Source organism: Erithacus rubecula (genome assembly GCF_903797595.1).
Source record: "Erithacus rubecula genome assembly, chromosome: 26".
Classification (NCBI taxonomy): Eukaryota; Metazoa; Chordata; class Aves; order Passeriformes; family Muscicapidae; genus Erithacus; species Erithacus rubecula.
Genome location: NC_136678.1, coordinates 4,175,764 through 4,189,367, shown reverse-complemented (window position 1 = coordinate 4,189,367; position 13,604 = coordinate 4,175,764). Strand labels below are relative to the sequence as shown.

The window sequence follows — 13,604 nt, the reverse complement described above, 5'->3', positions numbered from 1 at the left end:
CCTGAGCCAGGACAACTCCCAGAAACGGGACACAGGGAAATCCCATCTTTGCAAATTCCAGCAAAGCTGCTGGGCTGGGCTGGGACTGTCCAGAATAAGACTCTGAATGCATTTAAAAAAAAAATCTTTATTTTATTTTTATTTCATTCCTCCCTGCTGCTTTTGCTCCAGCACTGAGCTCACACTGAGGGTGAAATACCTCCACTTTAACCACATTTTTCTCCACTTTAACCACATTTTTCTCCAGTTTAACCACATTTTCCAGGGAGCAGCAGGTCAGGGATGGAATCTGGGAACATTTCCCTGCATCCCCAGCTCGGGGGCTCAGGAGAAGCTGCCGGTGGGCAGGCGGGGCAGGCAGAAGAAGGCGTTGGGGAAGAGGCTGAGGTTGATGGGGTTCCCGTCCAGGCGGATGTCCTCGAGCGCCCGGCGGATCTGGCCTTGGTCCTGACTGTCACAGAACGTGTCCTCGTGCATCGTCCGGATATTGTTGTTCTGGAGGGATGGGAAGGGCAAAACCGAGTCAGGGTGGGAGGGACAGGGAGAGGAGGAGCAGGGAAAGGGAAAGGGAAAGGGAAAGGGAAAGGGAAAGGGAAAGGGAAAGGGAAAGGGAAAGGGAAAGGGAAAGGGAAAGGGAAAGGGAAAGGGAAAGGGAAAGGGAAAGGGAAAGGGAAAGGGAAAGGGAAAGGACAAAGACCAGGATCAGGACCAGGACAAGAGGAGGAGGAGGAGAAGGAGAAGGAGAAGGAGAAGGAGAAGGAGAAGGAGAAGGAGAAGGAGAAGGAGAAGGAGAAGGAGAAGGAGAAGGAGAAGGAGAAGGAGAAGGAGAAGGAGAAGGAGAAGGAGAAGGAGAAGGAGAAGGAGAAGGAGAAGGAGAAGGAGAAGGAGAAGGAGAAGGAGAAGGAGGACTCGGGGGACTCTGCCAGGCTCCCATCCCACCTGGAGGTGCAGCGAGCGCAGGCTCTCGGGGAGGGGCACCGGGATGAAATCCAGCTGGTTATCAGAGAGATGCAGGAACTGCAGCTGCTTCAGGTCCTGCAGGGACAGGACAGAGGTGAACCCCTAGAGATGAACCCCAACCTCAAATAGAGACAAACCCCCTAGAGATGAATCAATGAACCCTCTAGAGATGAACCCCCTAAAGATGAAACCAAATAGAGAGAAACCCCCTAGAGAGGAACCCCAAGAGAGACAAACCCCCTAGAGATGAACCAATGAATCCCAATAGAGATGAATCTCCTAAAGATGAACCTCCTGAAGATGAACCCAAATAGAGATGAAAGCCCAGTAGAGACGAATCCCCAGAGATGAACCAATGAACCTCCAGACATGAATCCCCCTAAAGATGAACCCAAATAGAGGCAGAGGTCTTAGAGATGAATACCAATAGAGATGAACCCTCCAGAGATGAATCCCAGTAGAGATGAACCTCTAGAGATGAATCCCAATAGAGATGAACCCCCTAGAGGTGAACCTCAGTAGAGACAAGCCCCCTAGACATGAATCCCAAGAGATGAACCAATGAACCCCCTAGAGACAAATCCCCTAAAGATGAACCTCCTAAAGATGAACTCCAATAGACATGAACCCCAAGACATGAACCAATGAACCCCCTAAAGATGAACCCCCAATAGAGACAAAGCCCTTAGAGATGGACCCCAACAGAGTCAAAGGCCTTAGAGACGAACCCCAATAGAGACAAACCCCCTAGAGATGAACCCCAAAAGAGACAAAGCCCTTAGAGATGAATCTAGAGATAAACCCCCTAGAGATGAATCCCAATAGAGATGAACCCCAAAAGAGACAAACCCCTAGAGATGAACCCCAATAGTGATGAACGAATGAACCCCTAGAGATGAATCCCCTAAAGATGAACCTCCTAAAGACAAACCCAAATAGACACAAAATCTCTAGAGCTGAACCAATGACCCCCTCAAACCTGAACCCCCCAAACCCCCCATAACCAACCCCCCCTATTCCCACCCCCGCCCCCCCAAACTGACCCCCCAAACCCAACCCCCCTAAACCTACCCCCTATAACCAACCCCCGCTATTCCCACCCCCACCTCCCAAACTGACCCCCCAAACCTAACCCCCCAATCCTACCCCCATAACCACCCCCGCCCCCCAAACTAACTCCCCCAAACCCAACCCCCCCTAAACCTACCCCCTATAACCAACCCCCGCCATCCCACCCCCGCCCCCCAAACTGACTCCCTCATACCTAACCCCCCCCAATCCTACCCCCTATAACCAACCCCGCTATTCGCACCCCCACCTCCCAAACTGACCCCCCAAACCCAACCCCCCCCTAATCCTACCCCCATAACCAACCCGCCATCCCACCCCCGCCCCCCCCAAACTTACCCCCCCAAACCCAACCCCCCCTAATCCTACCCCCATAACCACCCCGCCATCCCACCCCCGCCCCCCAAACTAACTCCCCCAAACCCAACCCCCCCCTCAACCTACCCCCTATAACCAACCCCCCCATCCCACCCCCGCCCCCCAAACTAACTCCCCCATACCTAACCCCCCCCCAAACCTCCCCCCATAACCAACCCTCCCCATCCCACCGCCGCCCCCCAAACCCCCCGGGGGTCGCGCACACACTCGGAACGCCTCGGGGCGCAGCCCGGCGCTGGGGATGCGGTTGCCGCTGGCGTCCAGGCGGCGCAGGCTGGGGGGCAGCTCGGGCAGCGCCCCCAGCAGGTTGTGGGGCAGCAGCAGCTCCTGCAGGCGCGGCAGCAGCCGGAACGCGTCCGCCTCCACCCGGGAGATGGAATTGCTGCTCAGGTCGATGCGCTTCAGCTTCTCTGAGAGGAGGAGAGAGAGGGGTAAAACCAGCTGGGTTTATTCTATTCATTTCTAATCTAGATTTTGCGGGTTTTTTCCTGTAATGGTGGTGATACAAAACCTCGGATTTGAAGTTCTTTAAAAAGTGGAGATTCAAATGTACCCCGTTAAATATCCTAAATAATCAACCTTATAAAACTGTAGAAATCCCAAACATAGCTGTTAAGTACCCGAAATCATTAGTCCTATAAAAACGTGGAAATCCGAATGTACCTGTTAAATATCCTAAATAATCAACCTTATAAAATGGTGGAAATCCCTAATATACCTGTTAAACATCCCAATTCATTTACTTTATGAAACTGCAGAAATCCCAAATACACCTGAGGAATATCCTAAATAATCAATGTTATCAAACTACAGAAATCCCAAATATACCCGTTAAATATCGTAATTCATTAACCTTACAAAAATGTAAAAGTCCCAAATACACCTGTTAAATATCCTAAATAATCAACCTTATAAAATGGAAAAAAAAACCAAATACACCCGTTAAAAATCCCAATTCTTGAACCTTTTAAGACTGCAAAAATCCCAAATATACCTGTTAAATATCCTAATTAACCAACCTCATGAAACCATAGCAATTCAATTCCGTCTGTGCCCATCACCACTGGGATGCTCCCAAGAAAACTTTCCCGTTAATTTTAACTTTCCCATTCCCGCGTTTTTCCCGGCGTTTTCCTCCCGAGGTTCGGTGCCCTCACTATTCCCGGGGTTTTTCTCTCTGGGTTCGGTGCCCCCACTATTCCCGGGGTTTTTCTCTCTGGGTTCGGTGTCCTCACTATTCCCGGGGTTTTTCTCCCTGGGTTCGGTGCCCCCACTATTCCCGGGGTTTTTCTCCCTGGGTTCGGTGTCCTCACTATTCCCGGGGTTTTTCCTCCCTGGGTTCGGTGTCCTCACTATTCCCGGGGTTTTTCTCCCTGGGTTCGGTGTCCTCACTATTCCCGGGGTTTTTTCCTCTCTGGTTTCGGTGCCCCCACTATTCCCGGGGTTTTTCTCTGTGGATTCGGTGCCCCCACTATTCCCGGGGATTTTCCTCCCGGGGTTCGGTGCCCCCATCTATTCCCGCGTTTCCCCGGGGTTTCTCTCTGTGGATTCAGTGTCCCCACCATTCCCGGGGTTTTCTCGGGTTTTTTCTCTCTGGGTTCGGTGCCCCCACTATTCCCGGGGTTTTTCTCTGTGGATTCGGTGCCCCCACTATTCCCGGGGTTTTTCTCCCGGGGTTCGGTGCTCCCACCATTCCAGCGTTTTTCCCGGAGTTTTTCTCCCGAGGTTCGATGCCCTCACTATTCCCGGGGTTTCTCTTTGTGTATTCGGTGCCCCCACTATTCCCGGGGTTCGGTGCTCCCACTATTCCCGGGGTTTTTTCCTCTCTGGTTTCGGTGCCCCCACCATTCCCGGGGTTTTTCTCCCGGGGTTCGGTGCTCCCACTATTCCCGCGTTTTTCCCGGGTTTTTCCTCCCTGGTTCCGGCTCCCAGCGCACCGAGGCCGGCGAAGTCCCGGGCCCGCAGGGCTCCGAGGCGGTTGAAGCGGCCGTACAGGTACTCGGTGTGCGGGGGCAGCGCCGGCAGCTGCTCCAGCTCGGCGTCGTCGCAGTACACGGAGGAGCCGAGGCACAGGCACAGCAGGCAGCAGGGCAGGGCTGCGGTGGGGTGGAGAGACAGGCTGACCCCATAAAATAGTCCAGAACAGTGGGATCTACCCACTCTGCTCTGGGGAGGTGGAGCTGTGACACCCAGGGATGTCACAGCACCCTGACCCCATAAAATATCCCAAAACAGTGAGATCTACCCACTCTGTTCTGGGGAGATGGAGCTGTGACACCCAGGGATGTCACAGCACCCTGACCCCATAAAATATCCCAAAACAGTGGGATCTACCCACTCTGTTCTGGGGAGATGGAGCTGTGACACCCAGGGATGTCACAGCACCCTGACCCCATAAAATACCCCAAAAACAGTGGGATCTACCCACTCTGCTCTGGGGAGATGGAGCTGTGACACCCAGGGATGTCACAGTACCCTGACCCCATAAAATATCCCAAAACAGAAGGATCTACCCACCCTTCTGAGGAGACACAGATCTATGACACCCAGGGATGTCACAGCACCCTGACCCCATAAAATACCCCAGAACAGCACAGGGACATGCCCACACTGTGGGGACACAGAATCCATGATACCAGAGCTGTCACAGCTCCCTGACCCCATAAAATATCCCAGAGCAGTGGGATCTACCCACCCTGCTGTGGGGACATGGATCTATGACACCCAGGGATGTCACAGCCCCCTGACCCCATAAAATACCCCAGAACAGCAGAAGGATGTGCCCACTCTGTGGGGACATGGATCTGTGATACCCAGGGATGTCACAGCCCCCGGACCCCCAAAAAATACCCCAGAACAGCAGCAGGGTTTTCCCACCCTTCCCACACCCTGGGGACACAGAGTTGGTGACACCCAGAGCTGTCCCAGCCCCAGAGCCACCCAGGGAAGGGCCAGAAATTCCCACCCCAAAAAATCCTGCCCATAAATCGAACCCAGGATCAAATCCCTCCTGCAGGAAATAAACGGAAAATTAAAGCTCCCAAATTCAGGTTTTACACCCAAAACTCTCCTGGACTCCTGAATTTTCCCACTGGAGGAAGCAGAATTATTTTGCATCAAGTAAAATCGGTCCCAGGTCCCCAAAAAGCAAGAAAAATTGGTCCCAGCTGCCCCAAAAAACAAGAAAAATCAGTCCCAGGTACCCCGAAAATCAAGAAAAAATCGGTCCCAGCTGCCCCAAAAGCCCCAGTACGGGGGGCAGGAGGGGTAAAACCGAGCCCCCTCCTCTCCCCCAGCTCCATCCCGAGGTTCCCATCCCTTCAGGGGGCTTCAAATCAGCTCAGCACCAATTTCCTTTCGCCTCCCACTTAATTTGTCCCGGTCTGGAGTGACAGAAAAGGAATTAAAGATATTTATCCTCGCTCCAGGATTTTAATTGTCGCTAATCTAATTGCCACCGTCGCAAAGTCTCTGCTCATTAAAGCGTCGCTGCTGTGCTGGAGTTCATTTTTTTTCCCTGAAATTTCTCTCTCTGCAGACTCAACCCCAAAACCCTGCAAAGAGCTGCTGGCAGCACAAGAATTCCCTTTTTTTTTCCCCCCAAAATCTCCACCCCCGCGAGGCGGGGATGCACAACTCACCCTGCCCGGGGATGGGCGCTGGGGGCACGGGGCCAGCACCGCCCGGGGGTGGCACTTTTGGGGTTCCAGCCGTGGTTTCACCCAGCTCCGGGAGGGTTTTGGGGTCCTTGGGGCGAGGAGCCAAGGTGCCAACCTCGATCTGCAAGCACAGCTGGGTGTGAGGGAGGGGCACTGTCCCCTCCGGGGTGGGTGGCACTGGGTTGGGGACATTAATTCCTTCTTGGAAAACTCTCCAGGATCGGCAGGGAAACCCTCCTCAACTCGAGGGATGAAGGAATTCCTGAGGGATGAAGGAATCTCTGAGGGATGAAGGAATCCCAGAAAGATGAAGGGACCTTTGAGGGATGAAGGAATTCCTGAAGGATGAAGGAATTCCTGAAGGATGAAGGAATTCCTGAAGGATGAAGGAATCCCTGGGAGATAAAAGAATCCCCAAAGGATGAAGAAATTCTAGAGGGATGAAGGAATCCCCAAGGGATAAAGGAATTCCTGAGGGATGAAGGAATTCCTGAGGGATGAAGGAATTCCTGAGGGATGGAGGAACCCCCGAGGGATGAAGGAATTCCTGAGAGATGGAGGAATCTCTGAGGGATGAAGGAATCCCTGAGGGATGAAGGAATCACAGAAAGATGAAGGAATCACAGAAAGATGAAGGGACCTCTGAGGGATGAAGGAATTTCTGGGGGATGAAGGAATCCCCAAAGGATGAAGAAATCCCCGAAGGATGAAGGAATCCCCGAGGGATGAAGGAATCTCCGAGGGCTGAAGGAATCCCCGAGGGATGAAGGAATCCCCAAGGGATGAAGGAATCCCCGAGGACTGAAGGAATCCCCGAGGACTGAAGGAATCCCCAAGGACTGAAGGAACCCCCGAGGGATGAAGGAATCCCCAAGGGATGAAGGAATCCCCGAGGGATGAATGAATCCCCGAGGACTGAAGGAATCCCCGAGGGATAAATGAATCCCCGAGGACTGAAGGAATCCCCGAGGGATGAAGGAATCCTCCCATCCAGGCGCTGGCAGGGCACAAAGAGCTGGCAGAGCTTTGGCTCCTGTAAAACCTCCCCCAGCTCCGGGAGAGCTGCCAGAGCTGCTCCTCCTGCGGTGCCACATCCATCCCTGGCACCAAACCCCCATCCTGGGATGCACCAGGGGCTCTGCTGTGTCCCCCTGTCCCCTCTGTGTCCCCGTGTCCCCCTCACCTTCGGGACAAGGTCCCCATAGTCGTAGAGCTCCTCGTAGTTGCTCAGGTCCAGGATGTCCCCGTAGTTATCCACGGTCAGGTCATAGTTTTCCAAATCCAGGTTTTCATAGAGGGTCAGGTCAGTCTTGGGTTTCTCCACCTTCCTCCTCTCCTTGGCTGGGACAGCCCAGAGTGTCCCCAAGCACAGGCTGGCCACAAGCCAGCCCAGGGGACACATCCTGAGCCTGGCCAGGGTCAGCACACCGAGGGATGGGGCCTGGAATGGTCACCAGGAGCTGGATGTGATGCTCTGGGATTTAGATTTGATGCTTTTCAGTTGGTGTGTAAGTCTGAAACTCCATGTGAGGTGTAAGTTCTGATCACAGGGGAGTGAGAAAACAATTCCTTCCCAACTGGAGAATCAAGGACACCCAGTACCCAAGAATCATAAATAACACTGAGGAAAAGGGGGCAAGCCAGGGGGCTGAGACTTCATAACCTGAAGCTATAATTGCACAATTAACCCCATTAACAATTAATATGTAAACGAATCAAAACTTATAAAAATGTAAAAACTCATGACCAGGACCCATCTCCAATTCGAGTGCAGCCCCTGCCGGGATCTTGCACTGCCCAAGGTGAATCCTTTCAATAAAACCGGTTTTATCCCTTTTGCTCAGCCTAGTCTCGGTCCCAGGTCAGGCTCAGGCCGGGATGTGGCAGCGCCAGCCCCGGGGACACTCAGTGACCCCTCCAGCCATAGGGACACTCAGTGACACCTCCAGCCCCGGGGACACTCGGTGACCCCTCCAGCCCCGGGGACACTCAGTGACCCCTCCAGCCCTGGGGACACTCGGTGACCCTTCCAGCCACAGGGACACTCAGTGACCCCTCCAGCCCTGGGGACACCCGGTGACCCTTCCAGCCACAGGGACACTCAGTGACACCTCCAGCCCCAGGGACACTCAGTGACCCTTCCAGCCCTGGGGACACTCAGTGACCCCTCCAGCCCTGGGGACACTCGGTGACTCTTCCAGCCCCGGGGACACTCGGTGACTCTTCCAGCCCCGGGGACACTCGGTGACCCCTCCAGCCCTGGGGACACTCGGTGACTCTTCCAGCCCATTTCACACTCGGCTGGGCAGGAGAGGCCCCGCAGCTGCTTTCCCAGCGCCGGGGGGTGGGGAGGGGTCGGGATGTGGGGAGGGGTCGGGATGTGAGGAGGGGTCGGGATTTGGGGAGGGGTCGGGATGTGGGGAGGGGTCGGGATGCGGGGTCGGGATGTGAGGAGGGGTCGTGATGCGGGGTCGGGATATGGGGAGGGGTCGGGATGCGGGGTCGGGATCGGGACGTGGGGAGGGGTTGGGATGTGGGGCAGAACAGCCCCAGGAGCTGCTGATTCTCCTTCGGGTAAATCCCGGGATTTCTCCAGCATCCCGAGGGGATCTGTGTGACCCCCCAGCCCTCGCAGCTCCACACCCAAACCCCCCCAGCGCCCGTTCCCACGGAATTCCCTCCCTCCCAGGGGCAGAGCAGGGGGAGGGTCTCAGCCCCTTTCAGCCTCTCCCAATCCAAACCCCAAATCGCAATCCCCAAATATCCCCAAACTCCAAACCCCAAATAACCTCAAATCCCAAACCCCAAAACCCAAATAACCCCAAATCCGAAACCCCAAATAATAACCAAATCTGAAACCCCAAATATCCCCAAATTCCAAATAATCTCAAATCTCAAACCCCAAATCCCAAACCCCAAATATCCCCAAACCCCAAATAACCTCAAATCCCAAACCCCAAAACCCAAATAACCCCATATCCCAAATAACCCCAAACCCCAAACCCGAAATAACCCCAAATCCCAAATAACCCCAAATCTGAAACATCAAATCCCAAAACGCAAATAACCCCCAATCTGAAACACCAAATCCCAAACCCCAAATATCCCCAAATCCCAAACCACCCCAAATAACCCCAAACCCCAAATCCACCACTCAACCCAGAGTTGTTCCACTGTGCCCTGAGGATGTTGCTCCCAAATTCCTTTTTTGCCATTTTTATGCAATTTTGGGGGGATTTTTTTTTGTTTCTTAGTGCGAATTTTTAGTCATTTTTCTGGATCCTTAGACTGAAATATTCCTGAATTATTCCTGATGCTTTCCCCAGCAATCCTGGGAACTATCTCAGATTTTAGTTGTTTTAGTGCAGATTTCAGGAGGTTTGGGGCCATTTTTTGTGCGATTAGTAAGAGATTTTTTTTAGTGCGAATTTTCAGGGATTTTAATGCTTTTTCTTGCTGTTTCCCCCCCAGATCCGCCTTTTCCCAGAGCTCCCCAAACCCTCCCTAACCCGGGGGAGGATCCAAAGGAAGTCGGCACAGACCTACCCCTGTCCTTCCTCCTCCTCCTCCTCCTCGGCTGGGGGAGGCTGGGGCAGCTCAGGCGGGTTTTTAAGGCACGGAGAGGAGGAGGAGGAGGAGGAGGAAGGGGGGGCTGCTCTGGGGGTCTGGCCGGGGGGACACGGCCAATCACACCCGCGCTCCCCTGCTGGGACCTTACATTGTCATTGTCCCCAAGGGCCCCGCTGGTGGCGCTGCTCCAACAGGGGCTGGGAGGGGCGGGCTGGGAGCGAGGGGCTTTTTTTGGGGTCCCCAAGGAGGGGGGGGGGGGGGGGGGACACGGGCCTGGGCGGGGGGACAGAGTCCCGGTGGTGCCACCACTGGCGGCGGTGCCCAGTCCCAGGGATGTCCCAAAATATCAGGGGGGTCAGCGCGGGGTTTGGGGGGGCTGCAGAGACACCCCAAAAGCCCCAGTGACCAGCGCAGGGTTTGGGGGGGCTGCACTGACACCCCAGGAGCCCCAGTGACCAGCGCGGGGTTTGGGGGGGCTGCAGAGACGCCCCCTCCCCGGCAGCCAAGGGTCGTTCAGCTCTCCCAGCCCAATTCCCCTCCCGAGGGGTTCAGCATCCCAAACTTTCACTCACTGAGAGGTTTTGGGGGTTTTTTGGCGGGTGGGGGAGCCGGTGTGGATGTAGGGGGGGCTCAGCACCCCAAACCTTCTCACTCTGGGGTGGTTTTGGGTTTTTTTTTTTTGGAGGGAAGTCTGTGCGGATGCAGGGGGGGCTCAGCACACCAAATCTTCACATACTGAGAAATTTGGGGTTTTTTTGGGAGGGGGAGCCCGGTGAGTGCAGGGAGGGCTCAGCACTGCTCCCCTCATTGGGGTAGGGTGGGAAACACCCCCTGTGCCCCCACCCCGGGGACAAGGCTCATCTCGGGGACCCTCCCGGGGTTGGGACACCCCAGGAGGGGCAGGGCCAGCAGACACCCCCACCCCCACCCCGCGCAGCCTCGTGCCCACCCACCCACCCACGGCCCCAAAACGCTCCTGTCGCCAGCGGCGCATCGCCCCCCAGCCCCCCACCCTCCCGGAGCGCCCATCTGCTCGCGGGGACACCCCCCCAGCCCCCCAGCCCCCCCAGCCCCCCCAACCCCCCGCCCGAGCCGTGTCCCCCCCCTCGCCAGGGCAGCCCCGGCCCCGCTCAGCACGGAGCGGCCGCTAATCTTCATTAATCTTCATTAATCTTCATTAATCTTCATTAAGCTCCTCATTAGGCGGCTCGGTGGCCACCGTGACGGAGGCGATGTGGCAGCTGGGGGGGCGTCAGCGCTGTCGGGGGGAGGGGGGCTGCGTGGGAAAGGGGGGCTGCCGAGGGGTCCCCAGGGGTGAGGGGTCCCCAAAGGGTTGTGGGGGTCCCTGAGGTGAAGGATCCCCAGGGTTGTGGGGTTCCCAGGGTTGAGGGGGTCCCCGGGGATGGAGAAGTCTGGAGGGTGAAGGGTCCCCAGGACAGTGGGGTCCCCACAGATGAAGGGGTCTCAGGGGATGAGGAGTCCCCGAGGGGTGAAGGGGTCCCCGGGTCTGAAGGATCCCCAGGACAGTGAGATTCCCAGAGTGTCCCCGAGGGGTGAAGGGATCCCAGGGATGAGGAGTCTCCGAGAGTGAAGGGTCCCCAAGCCCAATGGGGTCTCTGAGGGTGAAGGTCCCCAGGGGGTGAAGGCTCCCCAGGGCCATGGGGTCTTTGGGGTCTTTGCTTCTCCATCCTGGCCCCATGAGTGATGTCCCGTCCTTGTCCCCACGAGCAGCAGCCTCCCCTTGTCCCCCCTCAGGATGATGTCACCTGTGCCCCAAATGTCCCTGAGTGCCCCCAAGGGTCGGTGCCAACGCTCTCAGAACCCACAAATGGGGCTGGGGGGTCACCAGCCGCAGGGGGATTGACAGGAGCCGGAATCCCCCTGATCCAAATCCCTGGGAGCAGCAGCTGAGGTGCCCCCACCCCTGTAACCCCACTAATGAGGGGGTCCCACATTCCCCGTGACCCCACAGCAGCTTCCCACAACCCCAACTCCCGGGTGGCACCCAGGAATTGCAGGGAGCAGCTTTGGGGTGCTCAGCTCCCATGGGGGGTGGCTCTGGGAAGGAAAAACCCCCCCGGGAATGGGGGATTCACACTCCGGTTACGAAACCGCGGGATTTGGGAGGGGTGGGCGGGTGCCTGGGCACAAACACGCGGAGAGCGGCTCAGCCCCTCCCGGGAGCGCCCCCCGGCTCATCCCACATCCTCACACCTTCCCCCGCAGCCGCCTCCCCCTCGGGCCGCGTTCACGTGGAGAGCGGCGCCGGCAGCGGGAGCGGCTTTGGGGACAAGGAGAAGGAGCTGCCGCCCCACATCCACCCCGCGCGGGTGGGAACACGAGCCCCGAGAGCCGAGAACCGAGCCCCAAATCCCGAACCCCGAGCCCCAAACCCCAAATCCCGAACCCCGAGCCTCAAACCCCAAATCCCGAACCCCGAGCCTCGAGCCCCAAATCCCGAACCCCGAGCCCCAAACCCCAAATTCCGAACCCCGAACCCCGAGCCTCAAACCCCAAATCCCGAACCCCGAACCCCGAGCCCCAAATCCCGAATCCCAAGCCCCAAACCCCAAATCCCAAACCCCGAGCCCCAAACCCCAAATCCCGAACCCCGAACCCCAAACCCCAAGCCCCGAGCCCCAAATCCCGAATCCCAAGCCCCGAGCCCCAAATCCCGAACCCCGAGCCCCAAACCCCAAATCCCGAACCCCGAGCCTCAAACCCCAAATCCCGAACCCCGAGCCTCAAACCCCAAATCCCGAACCCCGAGCCCCAAACCCCAAGCCCCGAGCCCCAAATCCCGAATCCCAAGCCCCAAACCCCAAATCCCAAGCCCCGAGCCCCAAATCCCGAATCCCAAGCCCCAAACCCCAAATCCCAAACCCCGAACCCCAAACCCCAAATCCCGAACCCCAAACCCCGAACCCCGAGCCCCAAATCCCAAATCCCGATCCTCAAACCCCAAATCCCGAGCCTCGAGCCCCAAACCCCAAATCCCGATCCTCAAAACCCAAATCCCAAGCCCCGAGCCCCAAATCCCGAACCCCGAACCCCAAACCCCAAACCCCGAGCCCCAAACCCCAAACCCCAAGCCCCGAGCCCCAAATCCCAAACCCCAAACCCTGACCCCCTCACGGGTCCCAGCTACTGCCAGGGGTGGGACAGGTCCCTGGAGATGGGATGTGCCCCATTGATGTGGATGTAGAATTTTGGGATAGATTTCTCCCTGTATCCCCAGATTTTACATGGAAGGATGCAGGATGCTGGAATGGGGCTGTGCCCCGTCAGTGTGGATGCAGGATTTTGGGATGGGGTTGTTATCCCATAGATGTGTCCCTGCATCCCAGATTTTACAGGGAAAGGTGTAGGATGCTGAAATGGGGCTGTGACCCCACAGATGTGTCCCTGCACCCCCAAATTCACAGCCCAGTGACAGATCCTGGGGTGCCAGAGCAGCCTTGGGGATCTCAGTGCTGCTCCCACCGGGAAGATCACCCCAAACCAGGGAGGTTTGTGGGGTTCCCCTGGTGCCATGGGGGCAGAGCATGGGTGTCACCCCCCTGATGTCCAGTGTCACCTTCTGCTGTTGTCACAGCAGCACCCACAGCCCTGGGAGCTGCAGCCAAGGTGAGGGTTTCCTAATTAGCAGAGATGCTCATTAGGGAGGGGCAAGACACTGGTGACACTGGTGTGGACTCCAATTTGGGGTTAACCAACCTTAAATCCTCCAAATCCATCCCATCCCACCTTCCACCACTCTGCTCCAACCTGGACACTCCAGGGGATTCTCTGGGAATTCCATCCCATCATCCCACCCTCCCAGCCAAGAATTCCTTCCCAAATTCAGCATCACTCCAGCCAAAACCCCAAACCCACCAACCCCCAAAAATACTGGGATAGCTGCCCCCAAGCAAGGAAATTTTGCTGCTGGATGGAGAAAAGCAAAGATGGATCAGGGAGAGGCTCCAG

The 13,604-nt window shown here is 56.5% G+C and overlaps 1 protein-coding gene across 1 annotated transcript; it reads right to left on the bottom strand.

Annotated features, from left to right (window-relative positions):
- Window positions 1-232: 232 nt before the first annotated feature.
- Window positions 233-7,467, bottom strand: OPTC (opticin; the record flags this gene model as incomplete). Its single annotated transcript, XM_079327441.1, has 6 exons — window positions 233-495; window positions 940-1,035; window positions 2,614-2,816; window positions 4,344-4,502; window positions 6,048-6,186; window positions 7,249-7,467. 6 exons carry the CDS (start codon window positions 7,465-7,467, stop codon window positions 325-327), a joined length of 987 nt encoding a protein of 328 aa, XP_079183567.1. The 3' UTR covers window positions 233-324.
- Between the last annotated feature and the right edge of the window lie 6,137 nt (window positions 7,468-13,604).